General features: G+C 42.8%; 1 protein-coding gene across 1 annotated transcript; it reads left to right on the top strand.

Moving 5' to 3' along the window:
• The first annotated feature begins 1,399 nt into the window (after positions 1-1,399).
• On the top strand, positions 1,400-14,435 carry LOC117283066. The gene is made up of 3 exons (XM_033755349.1): positions 1,400-1,470; positions 12,140-14,050; positions 14,334-14,435. The coding sequence occupies exons 2-3, from the start codon at positions 12,167-12,169 to the stop codon at positions 14,433-14,435; spliced, it is 1,986 nt and encodes a 661-aa protein (XP_033611240.1). The 5' UTR covers positions 1,400-1,470; positions 12,140-12,166.
• Positions 14,436-15,117: the final 682 nt, after the last annotated feature.

Genomic DNA, 15,117 nt, shown 5'->3' with positions numbered 1-15,117 from the left:
AAGAATTCTAGGGATTTTAAGAATTCTTACTTCAAATAACGAAACATAATTTTACAGAATTAACGACGAATCAAATAAGGAAGCTACTGTGGTGTGTGAAAAACTTTTAGTGAATCGACATTCTGGGTAATTTTAACTATTTGTAATTATTTTAATTAACTGGAAAGTGGCTATCTTGGACAAAGTGAAGTTTTGTGTGTTGGTGATTTCTTTTTCTACTATAAATGCCTCTGATGATGGCTCCGTGGTGAGCCGAAACATGTAAGGCAGGTGCTGACGAGGTGGAAAACTTAAACAAGTGTCACATTTGACGGAAGGAACTTGATTGTTAATTGGTTAATGTGACGGACCAGAATGAAAGACCTTAAACTTAAAAATATATATATATCTTTACACATCCCTGTAGCTAGACACACCCTCTGCAGCCTCTATATCACACATGTCTACCTCTGCATCACTCGGATGAGTCACTCTTACGCCCTGTACACTTGTTGTAATGTTCCTAACTCATGTCCCATTGGAGGAGTGACATTTTAATAATATCACAATTATTAAGCATGGCGATAAGAGTAGTTTCACTTACTTTGCGTTGAGACTGCAGATGGATGGCGTGGCCCGGCGCTTAGTCGGTGCTCCTTCCAACATGGCCTCCGGCCGCAAATGGGCCAAATTTACTGTTTGAATAATTGCCACAATAATTTGCTCTCCGAGTTATATACCTTTATTCATGCTAACTCATTACTTTCCCGGGGGGTGTAAGTCCGCCTCCAATGACGTCTTATCCCAAGGTGGCTGCTCCCGTTGGCTGGGATCCTAAGGGGTGGATACGCCTCTTTTCTGCTAGCCCATTTGGCTAACACTTTTACCTGCAAACGTCCCTCCCTTCACTCTAGTGTAGATTCTGCAAAGTTAGCATTTCGAGGTACCTTCAACGTCATTCTGCTGACAAGACATCGACGCGTCAAAGGCTAACGTCCGTCTAACTCCATACGCAGAAACTCCTTGAAGTTTCTTAACCCTTCTTACATCCTCTTTCGTACGTCTTACAAGTATTTCCCAAAACTAATTCTACTCTAGCCAACATTTTCCCCTAAAATAATAAAATTTAAATACTCTTTTTACATGTTACCGGGAGTCGGCCTTCAGGGCACAACAATAGACAACAACGTTTCCATGTTCACCGTACTTTCTCATGCTACGTATATGAGAAAGTAAAAATCATTACACACGCGAGTGATATGTACATTTCTGATACATAATTAAAGTGTCTGGGAAATATAAACTGCGATTTTATCATGGCCAATAGGAGCAGAGAACGTTATTGCTGACGAAGGGGCAAGCTATGTGAACTTACACACTAATACAGTGTTCTGTGTTTTTAAGTGGCGAGTTCTGAGAACAGTCAGAAAACTTGCCCTGGCTTGGGGTGCGCTCTCCGCTAAATTCTCTCACAACAGGAGATAGGATAAGGTGGGTATGTGTTTTCAGTATCTATTTATTTGTTTACTGATCGGTTTATGCATTATTTATTTATTTTGTATGACCTGTCTCGTAACAGCGATGCCACTTAATAGGCTAATCAGAAACAGGTAAATATACAATGGGAATGAATCCCGCTATTCGCGTGGCCAATTAATATCTCACTGGAAGAGAATAAGAGAGGGCCCATGGATCCCGGGGATGTCAAATAACATAGGAATAATCATCTGGTAATCATACAACTGGTATAAGCAGATCAGCATTTGTCGTGTCTTTCTTACGTCATTTCAACGGAAAACTAACGTCAGTTACTTACGACAGGATCAGAAGATGGTAGCAATAAGTGGTAAAGGAAGGGTGCTTCAGTTGGTATTGCAGTGACGTCAGTTAATACCACAGCAGGGGTAGGTCAGGCGCTATAGTAACTAGGCTACAGGTTACACTACCAGGAAATTGTGGTTCAAATCCAGGCAAGGGCATATACAGGCTTCCACAGAGTCCAGACTAGATCTGTGGTAAAGCTGCCGGAGAGTGAGTCTGATCATTAACCTCCATCTAGTTCAACGCAAGAGTTATCTGTGGCAACGTATGTTAGAGATGGGGGTTGATAAATTCTTCTGTTAAATTTTCAACGGGGTATTTCATTAGTATGAAACAATTTCAACATTTTCCTGCTCTGAATGTCTGAATATGCTGTATTCAGTAGCCGAGAATGGGTTGTCCTCCACATTAGTTGCTGACAAATGGAGCAAAACGCTATACTTAAAAGAGAAAAGGTCAGAAAAGCATATAATAGACGAAAATTAGGACAGCAGTACCGAAAGTAACTGAACTATCAAAGCAGTTGCTGTTAGACAAATAAAATGCACAGGAGACATTTTTAAGGACTGAACTAAGAAATGAAGGTAACTCCTGGACTGAGTTCTACAAACATGTAAAAAGACGCAGAGGAAACAAGAAAGTATATTCCTGCGATCAAAGATGTTAATTGGCGGCTGGTTACTGATTCGATAGAAAAGGCTAACTCCCTCAACTTCTATTCTTCTTCCGTATTCAGCATTAAGCGTAGCATCCCCCAAATATAACCCTTCGCAGTTAATACCAAAATTATTAGGAAAAGGTTAGCAACGATAGGTAAAAGCAAATCAGTGGGGCCAGACAGAATTTCTGTTGAAATACTAAAAATAGGTGGGAAAGCCATGGACCCATACCTGGCGCGATTATTGGATGTAACAATTAATAATGCCACTATCCCGAGTGACTCACAGCGCCATAGCTCAAGCGGTTATTCGCTAGCTTCTAACCGCGGCGGCCCGGGTTCGATCCCGGGTCTGGTCAGGTGGGATTTGTGGTGGTCAAAGTGGCACTGGGGCAGGTTTTCTCCGAGTACTTCGGTTTCCCCTGCCAATCTTCATTCCACCAATTGCTCCACAATCACCCGCATCTATCATCTTGTGTTGGTACAATAGGCCAGAAGTGGCCGCAGTACAAAGGACTTAGTCCCACCTCACTAGCAATTAAAAAAAATCTCGAGTGACTGGAAGAAAGCCATAGTTGTTCCTATTTATAAAGGGGGTGAACGATGCAAGTCTCAAATTACAGACCCGTCAGTTTAACCTCTGTAGTCTGCAAGCAAATGGAACACGTTATAGCGTCGTACCTGAGGAAAATCTGGTATAAAAAGGATTGGTTATTTGAGGGTCAGCATGGATTCAGGCCTGGATATTCATTAGAAAGTCAAATAATCACGGTTTGCCAGGACACTGCAGACTCACTGGTTAATGGAAGTAGGATAGACGGAATTATAATAGATTCTTTCGAAGACCTTCGGTTTAGTCCCCCATGATCAGCTGCTTAAGAAAATTGCGGTCTCAGTTATGGACTCGAGGGTAGTTATATGGATAATGGAATTCCTTTTGGGCCGTACACAGAGAGTTAGAGCAGAGGGCAATTACCGAAGGAAGTCAGAGGAACGCCAGGAGTACCGCAAGGAAGTGTACTGGGGCCACTGCTGTTCCCTGCGTACGTACACAGAGAGTCAGAGTAGAGGGCAATTACCGAAGGAAGTCAGAGGAACGCCAGGAGTATGGCAAGGAAGTGTACTGCTGTTCCTCGCGTACGTACACAGAGAGTTAGAGTACGAGGGCAATTACCGGAGGAAGTCAGAGTACCGTCAGGAGTACCACAAGGAAGTGTACTGGGGCCACTGCTGTTCTTCGCGTACGTACACAGAGAGTTAGAGTACGAGGGCAATTACCGGAAGAAGTCACAGTAACGTCAGGAGTACCGCAAGAAGTGTACAGGGTCCGCTACTGTTCCTCGCGTAAGTAAACGATATCTGGAGAAATAGTGAGCCAACTACTAGACATTTTGCAGATGACTGTATAATATATAGGAAAATTACAAGTAGTAAAGATACGAAAAAGTTGCCGATAGTTCTGCACAGACTTGGGGAATGGGCGGATGAAATCGCGATGATAATTGATCCAACTATAAGCAAGGCGTCGGTCACGGTAGCCGAGCGGTCTGAGGCATGCACTGTCTTCGCTCGCTCGGAAGCCGGGATCGTGGTTCGAATCCCACTCAGAGTATGGATGTTTGTGTGCGTTTTTCTGTGTTTGTCTATAGGTAGAGGCCTTGCGACGAGCTGATCACTCGCCCAAGGAGTCCTACCGTATGTGTAAGATCGAGAAAAACCGAAGTGAACGGAGTTCATGGAGGTAGGCCTAGGCCCACTGGGGCTGTAGTGCCAAGGGGGGGGAGTAAGGCAGTTTGTTTCACGAGAGCCCGAGTGACGGAACAACTAAATTATTCGTTAGGGTGCACAGTAATTCCTGAAGCGAGCAGTTGTAAATATCTGGGAATAATTTTACGCAGCGATCTAAGTTGGGCTGATCAAGTAAATTACAAGGTGAAAAGGCCTGGAAGGCGCTCCATTTTACAATGTGTATTCTAAAAAAGGGAACTAGCAAACCTAAATATTTAGCCTACAATCTTTAGTACGTCCGATCCTGGAATATAGGGCGGCTTAGGGACAGATAAATGTGTTAGACAGGGTGCAATAGAAAGCGGCTAAATTTGCACATCACAGGAACCTTGACATAGCGCGGGCAGATAGCTCGCATATGTGCTCTCTTCGAAGCATACACGGGAGAACTGGCTTGGAAGCCTATAGGTTATAGATTACAAAGGCCATGCTCTCTGAGCAGAGGCGATCATGACAAGAAAATTAAGAGCAGAAAGCAACGAACAGATATCGGAAAATACTCCTTTGTAAGTAGGACCATAGAGATCTGGAACCAGCTACCTTCAGGTACTTTAGGGACACTCTCCTGCAAACCAAGTAATTTTAGGAAAAGGGTTAGGAAAGTGATAAATGAGGCAGAGTGAAGGCGGGGTGGAAATCAGAAAAAAAAATGCAGTAAAGTGAAGTGAAATGTTAAGGATGGGAGGATTACGTAAGTGTAGTCAAGTGAAAAGAAGGGAAATTGAGAACATGGCATTGCGCATTCATTGCTGTTAGTTTAATATATATCATGTTAATTTTCTGCTAATGGTGTGTTTTTCTACTAATGTTTTGTGCTGTGTTTTGTTTGAACGTGTCTGTGTATGTTATTTGTCTGTTGTCTTATTATAGTACCACTGCTACCGGGTGAAAACCCATTTGGAATTAAATAATAATAATACTGATAATAATAAAAGAGATATCTCCATAGTGCAAAGTGTACAATAAAGCATTGGCAATGGGACGAAGCAGGACATGTATGAAGTGTACATACGCAGGCACATAGGTACTTTACATTGAATTTCGAGTCTGAGACGTAATGTACCTGCGGGCTTCACTTCTTTAACACATTTAATATAGAGTAAACCCTCTCCAATCCGGACTAAGCAGTATTTCTGATTAATGATGCAAAGAAATTGCCCTAAAATACAAGAAGAAAACACTTAGAAAACAAATAAATACAAAATTTAATATTGGTAACGTTTATGAAAATAAATAGAAAGAAGTAATTTCAGCAATTTCTTCCTCTGTCAGAAACTGAAATCCAGGGTCTCTCCTTCCAGCTGAAGCCAATCTTGGATATTTTCATGCGTGGTTTCAGTCTCTCCAGATGTCCTCAACATGGTCTGAAGGTCCTCTACCCCCCAAACGCCACGTGTCTTTTTACAGCATCTACTCAACTGTTAAGAGCATTTTCCACATTTCGATCAGGATTAACTGTAACCGGATTAACCAGGGCTTTTATATTGTCACGTGTAGGGGGTTACGCGTGGCGAAATGACAGGTTCTAGTTCGGGTGATTGGATTTATTAGCACTTCAGTTACACACACCCTCTCTTAATTACACTTAAACAGAGCAATACAGCGTTATTCTTGATTTACACATCTTCCAGTTCATCGTTGCGCACGCACTAGGATTCTTTGTCTTCACTAGTCGTCTCCTAGCAAAGGATTTCAATACAGAAACTATCACCTCAAATCACAGCCGAGGGACAGACAACGCATCATCCTAAACACACGTCACATGATCGCTACCCTCCACTGTTGTGTGAAGTCACCGCACGCGCAGGAAACATGTCACGTGACGGCCACGTACTGTTGTGTTACGTCACAGCGCTTATTTGGGGGTCTGTGTTTCTCTATATTACCCTATGGTTGCTAGGCAACAGGTCGGTAAACATATTCTCGGAGCAATGAAGAATTGTCTCCTATGCGATTCGTGTCGTAACAGAGGGAAAGCAGACTTTGCTACAAATTTAAGAGATGTTATATCACTCATCACACCACAGGCTTGTAGGATTTACCGTAGACACAAGCAACAACATACACCGGTGTTTGCTTTGGCAGTTGCTGCACATTTAGTAACAGAAATCTGTGTTAACAAGATGGTCAATCCACATAATGAGAAATTGGAGGTCTCCACTGTATGGCTTTTGTACTTTTTGCTACGGATTTGGATGCTAAAAATGCAACGGTAACAGAATGAAATCCAATTTATACTGGATGTCCTTGCACATATTTGTCAATGTCACATTTGTGTGTCTTTCACTTGTTGTTAACACATAACAATTTTTGGGGTAATCCCACATATTAACACGCTGTTTCGCTGGTCTAACAAACACTCACTCTTAGGTCAATATTACATTGCCACACATTGCTGCCACCGCTCGTATTTATACAGCACTCGCTGTCCAGCCTACCTTTGCATCATCGCGTGCACTAGCCAATCAGCGCTCACAATCGCAACTGCAAGTTTCGCTCCGCCCATCAAGCATGATATAAAATGCTCGCAATAGTCAGTGATCACATTCAAGCAGGCGAAATGACGGAGCCGACCCTGTGTGAAACACGGGGGAAGGCAATCGTGGCTTCCTTTGAGATGAACCACGTAAACTTAACAAACAGTAATCCTGACTGCCCGGAAGAAATCGAATTACTGGGGAAAGGCTTGCAAACAATAGGGCAGCTTACCCACACATCGCCCTCCATAAATGGAAACTGCGCAGTATCGCATAAACTAATAATGAAATCCGAGGCCGAGAGGACAGTGCTCTGTAAGCACCTCGACGGCAAGGCTCTGTTTACAGCCATGCTGCGCCTCTATGCTGCCATCCACAGGGAGATGCGAGAGTCGCTCCTCCTGCAACAAAAAAAGAATCGGCCGAGGAAATTCGCGAGCAAAGAAGGCGAAAGCGAAACCTCAGAAGAACAGAAGAAAAAGCCGAAGCCATCACCTAGCCCGAGGGATCCTAGGACGAATTCCCAGGGTGAAGTACAAACAAAGAACTTCTTTGCGCCACTGAGAACATCAGGAATGGACGTGGAGGAGACAGCCAACAAGTCGGGAGAACAGGAGCCATCGGACAGCAAATCAGGTAGGCCGCCTCCAATTGTGCTAACCTCTACAACAAACCTGATACAGTTGCAGAGGAATATCAAAGGTATTGTCAATGGCAATTTTGAGTTCCGCAACATCAGGAGTGGGACCAGAATTGTCACAAAAGAAATGGCGGACTTTTCAGCCATAAAGAAATTCCTGGAGGACAACAATCTTGCTTACTTTTCCTATTATCCAAAATCCGAAAAAAACCATTAAAGCAGACATCCGTCATCTCCTGCAAAGTACTCCAGCGGAGGATATCTCTGACGGTCTGGTGAGTCTGGGTTTTGACGTCATTAACGTCAAACAAATGACAACCAGTCGTCGGACGCCTCCGGAAGGAGCAATGACCATCAATCTTCCCTTGTTCCTTGTGACCCTCCAAAGGACGGAAAAGTCCCAAGAACTCTTCCGCTTAACCAACCTCTGCCACATTGCCATCAGGGTAGAGGCGTACAAAGCGCAAAACGGGCTTACATAGTGTTATAACTGTCAGCAGTTCGGCCACGTTTGGGCAAACTGCGAGCAACCCCCACGTTGTTTGTGGTGCGGAGGTGGCCACCTATACAAGGAGTGCCCAGAAAAGGAAAACTCTGCTTCCACCCCAGTATGTTGAACTGCCAATTGGCGGAAGGTGAAAAGCCGCATCCCGCTAATTATCGGGGTTGCAAACATGCCAAGCAGGAGCAACAGAAAAGGAAGGCTCACAGAACGTCCAAAACTACCACAGGGAGGTTGTTCTCTTCAACCATCGTCACTCCAGGTGTCTCCTTCGCGGCGGCACTCCGAGGCAGTACAGTAGAGCAGCAACAGCGCTCTCAGGAAAGCCATGTTCCGGTGGCTCCACCCCCAACAAGGAAGCAGATTATATCGGCCACTGCACTGCAGAAGGAAACAGGTCTGTTCAGGCTACTCATGTAAACGGCCAATCCCTCGACAATATGTTGAGAGTAGTGACTGTAGTGCAGCAGATAATGACAGAGGTCAGTGGTGCGGTGTCCGAGGAGGACAAAGTAATGGCCATTACTAAAATTGTTCTAAACCTAATAAAACAAAATGGCCACTACAATTCATAGGCCCCTCAAAGTCATAGCATTTAATGCGGACGGCATTGGGAGGCAGCGCTAAGAGCTCAGTAAACGGCTGCATGGCCTACACGTAGATGTGGCCCTGTTTTCAGAGACGCATATGAAACCTCATGAGAGGTTCTTTATTCCAAATTACCACTTTTATAGAATCGATTGCCACTCGGGCAGAAAAGGCGGAACTGCCGTTGCAGTTAAAAAAGGTATTCCCCATAACCATGTAGTCCTACCACCCCTTGTTTCAGTAGAAACGACAGGGGTCTGCATACCAATTGGTAATAGTGAAGTACAGCTTGCAGCTGTTTATAAATCTCCAGGCAGAGCCTGGAGTGATACTGACATCACTGAGCTCTTACGCTTTAGACGTAAGACTATTTTGTCAGGTGATTTGAATGCTAAGCCCCAATTTTGGAATAGCAAAGTTTCAAACCCCTCAGGCTTGAAACTCATGGATTTATTTGATATGAGTGATTTCGAAATCTCAGCACCACAATGCCCCACTCATTATTCCCCTACGGGAAATGGTGACGTGCTGGATATTGTGGTCTACCAAAATATCAGAATGTCAGATGTCATCGTCTGATATTTTGGTTTCAGATCACCTACTAATAGTATTCCACATATTGGACCACGTTATAATTAGGAAACTTTCGGAACCAATTGAAAAATTTACAGATTGGGAGCGGTTTCAAAGCCTCGCCTCTGACTTAATATCACCTAAACTAGAAATTATTTCGGGGGTAGAAGCCTATAAAGTCGCACGCGACTTTTCAGCCTCTATTGCTTCGGCATATAGGTTGTCGACAAGTAAAGTTACACTTTCGGATATAAACAACGATCTACCTGGTCTAGATCGTTTGATAAAATATAAGCAGAGGCTAAGAAAATTGTGGCAAGAAACCAGGCATCCAGCGTGTAAAGCGGCAGTCAATTGGGTCACCAAATAAATCAGACAAATGACCCGAAAAAGGGCACTTGAACGGTGGGAAACAAAAATAGGTAACGCTAAAGTCACGCCTCAGGGTATATGGCCCATTGTGAAATCTCTCTTATTGAGAGACAGACCAAGGGCACCAGCTACTATTCATGGTTCTTCTGGCCTTAAATTTTATCCTTCTGATAAAGCCAACGAAATTGCCGACTGTTTGGAAATTCAGTTCACCCCGCATGATCTGTGCGACGATAACCATGAACGGCGAGTGGAGGCTAGAGATCAAGCTCTGCTCGAAACCGTAGACGAAAACTCCCCTCAAAGGATCAGACCATGTGACGTGCAGAAATTAATAAATCTCTGAAATTAAAAAAGGCCTGCGGAATTGACGGCATCCCAAATGAATGTCTCAGGCACCTTCCAAGGCGACCACTGGTTCATCTAACCCATTTATTTAATCATTGCTTTCGGCTGTCTCATTTTCCAAATACTTGGAAGGAAGCAAAAGTAATAACTTTACCCAAACCCGGTAAAGACCTGAAATTCCCTCAAAATTTACGTCCGATCAGCCTCCTGTTCACGACAGGAAAATTATTCCAAAAAGCAATTTTGAATTTCCTCCAAAAACATATTTAAGAAAGAGGCCTGCTCAACGCAAGCCAGTTTGGTTTTCGTGCACGTCACAGCTCGACAATGCAATGTATGAGGCTGGCGGACCACGTGACCCTTAATTTTAACAATAAAATGTCTACGGCGGCGGTGTTCTTGGACATCGAAAAGACTTTGATACCACGTGGCACTCAGGATTGATGGATAAGTTATCAAAATTGGAATTCTCGAACAGTTTGACCAAACTTATTTGGTCATTTCTTTCTAAACGTAAATTCAGGCTCTCGGTTGAAGGCGAAATGTCAACGCCATGGGAAATGCAAGCAGGGGTGCCACAAGGTTCTGTCCTTTCCCCTACGCTTTACAATTTGTACATAAATGATGCCCCCAAACTCATGATGTTCACTGGGCCTCTTTGCGGACGACACCTGCCTGTATGCGACAGATCGCAAGGAGGGTTTTATTGTTAGAAAACTCCAGCGCGGTCTCAGCTCAATGGAGACGTGGTGTGAGCGCTGGAATATAAAAATTAATGAAGATAAGATTCAGGGGGTCTACTTCTCTCGTGGTCGTCGACCGCCTGAGTCTTGTCTTACTCTAAATGGAAGAAATATTCCATTTGTAAATAGTGCAAAATATCTAGGTGTAATCTTCGATAAGAGAGTGACTTGGAGATTACACATAGAAATGATCGAAGCCAAGGCCTTCAGAACATTCATTAGAGTATATTCCCTATTCAAAAGTGAGCGATTGAGCGCTAACATTAAACTAACCCTCCATAAAGATATTATTAGATCCGTAATGACTTATGCTAGTCCCGCCTGGCAGTTTGCGGCTGACACCCATCTAGTAATATTGCAGCGCCAGAAAAACAAGGTTCTCTGCACGATTGGAAATTTTCCAAGGCGCACAACGGTCCGCGATTTGCACATGGCATTCAAAATCCCGTACGTATATGACTTTACAACAAAGTTGTGCAGGCAACAAGCAGAAGTAATATAAAATCATGAGAATGAGAATGTTCGCAAAATCGGACAAGGCGAGGCCAGCCACAGAAAGTATAAGAGGCTTAAACTTGGCGGCGGTCAGGCATACGACCGTTCAAGTGACTAGACTTCCGTGATAGCGATTACTATTGGAAATGGGGCATAATCTTCTGTACAAAGCCTGGACGACATTGGTCTTGTAATTATTGTACATAGAAATAGTAATTAAGACTAGAATTAAATTGTAAATATATGTCATTACTGAGAATGGGCTGACAAAGACTGACAAATGACAGACCCGACTTCTCGTCAGAGATGGCGCCCCAAATGGACAGGAAAGCAACTTTCACAAAGAAGAAAACATCTGGTCACGAGAACCACCTGGAGCTAGACACCAAGACAGACAGACTGACTGTCAGTAGCAACTTGACTTTGACTTTGACTTGTGATCACATTCAGTCCAGAGCGATCAGTCATCAGAGTCATCAGCTTTTCACTGCACCAAGCAAGCACGCTCTGCAACAAGGCAACTGACGTAGTTCGCAAGTCTCCAGTGAGCACGCTCTGCGACCAGGCAGCTAACGTATTTGCCGCAACTCTCCAGTGTACGCATGGTGGAGCAAACGGCACTTTCCAGGGCCTGCAAACTTTTCTTCGAGTGGTTGCCTATTGGAAGATCGACAATCCCACAAATTGTTATGATTTTTCAACCAAAATTGATTCTTGGACAACCTCACTAAAAGCAGTTAAGCAATTGTAGTTTGCAGACATTTTCATCCATAATGAAGTCTAGTTTACTGAAGGCTACACATAGATTTTCATATACATATGATAAAGAATCAAACATTATGAAGACACCACAACTAAAATTAATTAGGCATACAGAATGCACGGAAAATTCTGCATAGAAAAGCATTTTTTTCTTCTAATTTGATACCCTGGATACCTCCTGATTAGAACCATATCCTTTTCTGGGTCGAATTAAACTCAACTCGGGATTTATGCATAAATTTCAGGCATAAAGTTATATTCATAATATTACAGAGACAATAAAAGGGATTAACCAGTTGCTAAAATTCATAGTTACCATGCCAAATTATTAACAGATGGGAAACAGAAAAGTCTTACTCATTCTAAACTATTCTCTAACGTATGTCATTGCAGCTAAGAAAATCCCACGTCAAAGGGAACATGATGGACATCAATATGACACTGCTGTTCGTTGTGTTCACACAAGGAGTCCTGACTGAAAGCAACAACATCCTCACTACACAACAGCTCCACACTGCCCTGTGCGTGGAAACCATTGCACACAGATATTTCACACCTGGAAGTCCTCTCGTCATCTCACTGCCTGGGATGGGACAGACAGGCATACACAGACCATTTCTTGGAATCCTGCAACACAGGGATCACTTACAAATGGTGAATTTCTTGCTGGAAAACTTAAACGAGAGAACGACATGGACAATTCAAATATTCCAACCAGAAGGAGACGAAATCATAGATACATCAGTTCTACACCACAGTTACATTCTGTTTGTGTGGCTAGACATGGAAGTCACTCTCAACAGGACTCTTGGAGATCAGGTGGAGATTCTGAAATACAGCACATCTTGGAATCCTCGAGGAAGGTTTGTGGTGGTGGTATCTGGCCACAGCAGTGAACCTCCCCAGTTATTGGCCAGTCTCATCTGTGCCATGCTGTGGCAGGTGGCCAGTATTGCCAACATAGTGGTCTTGATCCCAAACCAAATTGCATATCGTTCTCTGAAAACAGTGACCAGCTTGCAGACAGCAGAATTTGACACACTGAACTTGTACACTTGGTTTCCGTACCAATCGGGAAGATGCGGACAACTTGAAGATGTCACTCTACTAGATGAATGGATGCTTGAACACAACGGCAGATTATCAAATGAAGTTGACTTATTTCCGATAAAAGTTCCAAACGATCTTGTGGGATGTCCCATCAGAGTTGCTACTTATGGAATTGATCCTTATGTGATTTTGACAGATAATTACACACGCAATGATGGAACTACTGTGTATAGATTAGGAGGCTTATCTGTTGAAATACTTTCCTTGGTATGTGAAAAAATGAACTTAAAAACTGTTTTCTCTCCACCTTCAATAAATTTGGAACTGGAATCAGCTATAACACAATTATCTGACTTACAGGCTGGAATAACTGATGTCTTAACTGGTATTATTATACTATCAGCAGCTGCTGTTAATCCAACATATGATGCAACAGTTACCTATACGTATGGATATGTTAAGATGATTGTTCCTTGTCCAAAACGCATTCCTGGAATGGAGAAGATAATGACAACTTTCTCTTTATCTGTCTGGTTGATGATGGTTCTCGTGCTCCTACTGACTGCGGCTCTCTTCTGGTGGGCAGGGAATGGCCCTTACCACTCTGTGCTTAAGGAGTCACATTCTTACAAGTCAGTATCCCACTGTTTCTACAGTGTATGGGCTGTTCTCATGGGAGTGTCTGTTCCAAAGCAGCCCACTACTTCTAACCTCAGGGTTCTCTTTCTTCTGTATGTATGTTACTGTTTTGCTATGAGTACTGTATTCCAAGCTTTATTTGTGTCTTATCTTGTGGAACCAGCACATGAAAAGAAGATCAAAACCTTTGACGAACTGCAAGATTCAGACGTCATTTATGGATACCATCCCATTGTTGACCTCTTTCTGTTCACAGCAGAATTTCCTGCACTTCAGAAATTCTCTGAAAACAAGAAACTCAAGGAAGAATGCACTGAAGTACGTAAATGTGTCCAACGAACAATAACCAAGAATGATATGGCTTCATTTACTTATCCAGAGTTCTCTACTTATGTTGCCAGCGAATTGGGGATTGCAGATGAAAGCACAGTGATCTGTTACTTGGAAGAAAATTTAATTTCTGCAGGTTTAACAATGCTTCTTAAAAAAGGAAACTTCTTTCTTGATAGGATTAATGTGCTCATAAGACGATGCCTTGAAGCTGGATTTCTGGAAAAGTACTGGTCTGAACTGCAGCACGGGGCTCATGTAAGAAGCATGGACAAATTGACCGATGTAAGTTCCATCTCCTTTGTCATCTTTTCTGTTTCTCACTTGAGCCCAGCATTCGTGGTGCTCATCTTCGGATATATATTGAGTTCAGTGGTTTTCATTACCGAATTAATTCACAAGCAGATTAACACATGAATAAAATCAAAGAACAAACACATTTGGAAAGTGAGATGGACAAGGAACATGTGGCATTAGTGCCACCACACTAAGCCCTGAAGATTACACTATAAGTTTAATTGCAATGTGAACAGAAAGTACATTGCATAAAACTTCATGTACACTTTAGAACTTGGTTCGTGATGTAGAACCTGAGGAAGTAAATGGGAGAATTTGGGGAGAAAAAGAGATGTCATACCACAGTGAAAAGGATGAATATGATAACATGTGATATAATTTTTGTTATTTGCTGCATGAGGCAATGTGAGAACACTGTTAATATCTTCATACAGTGTACAATATTTAGATTAGCTAACTATATGGTTCTGACCCCTTCTGGAGAAGTCACCAGTTGTGCACCTATTCGGGAACTTCCAGGAATTTTATGTACACCAAAGGTTCATTTCCGTGTTCACTGATCCTTGTTCTAAGCCAGAGAAATTCAGTCCGTACCACCCCATCGTATATCTCTAACATCTATTTTAATATTATCTGCCCACCTATGGTCTCCTTAGTGTCTCTTTCCTTGTGGGTTTCCCACCAATATCCTATTCACATTCCTCTTCTCCCCCATGTGTTTGACATGCCCTGCCCACCTCATCCTCCTTGACTTTATCATTCTAATAATATGTGGCGAAGAGTGCAAGTCAAGAAGCTCCTCATTTTGCAGTTTTCTCCAACCTCCGGTCACCTCATCTCTCTTCAATCCAAATATTCTCCTCAGCACCCTGTTCTCAAACACCCTCAGTCTATGTTCAATCCTTGATGTCAGAGACCATGTTTCACATGCCTTCAGAACCACAGGAAAAGTCAGAGATATGTGTATTCTAAGCTCTACATTTGTAGACTGCAGAAAAGAAGAAAAAAGTTATGGACTGTAAGATAGCAAGCATTACAGGAATTGAATATCCTTT

Source organism: Cryptotermes secundus, unplaced genomic scaffold (assembly GCF_002891405.2).
Source record: "Cryptotermes secundus unplaced genomic scaffold, Csec_1.0 scaffold26, whole genome shotgun sequence".
In the NCBI taxonomy this organism is placed as follows: Eukaryota; Metazoa; Arthropoda; class Insecta; order Blattodea; family Kalotermitidae; genus Cryptotermes; species Cryptotermes secundus.
This window is presented reverse-complemented; position numbering and strand designations above follow the sequence as displayed.

Coding starts and splice junctions, on each gene's coding strand:
- LOC117283066 (XM_033755349.1), top strand. CDS start 12,167: ATGATGGACATCAATATGACACTGCTGTTCGTTGTGTTCACACAAGGA. Junction 14,051..14,333: donor GCATGGACAAATTGACCGAT/GTAAGTTCCATC, acceptor TGTACACTTTAG/AACTTGGTTCGTGATGTAGA.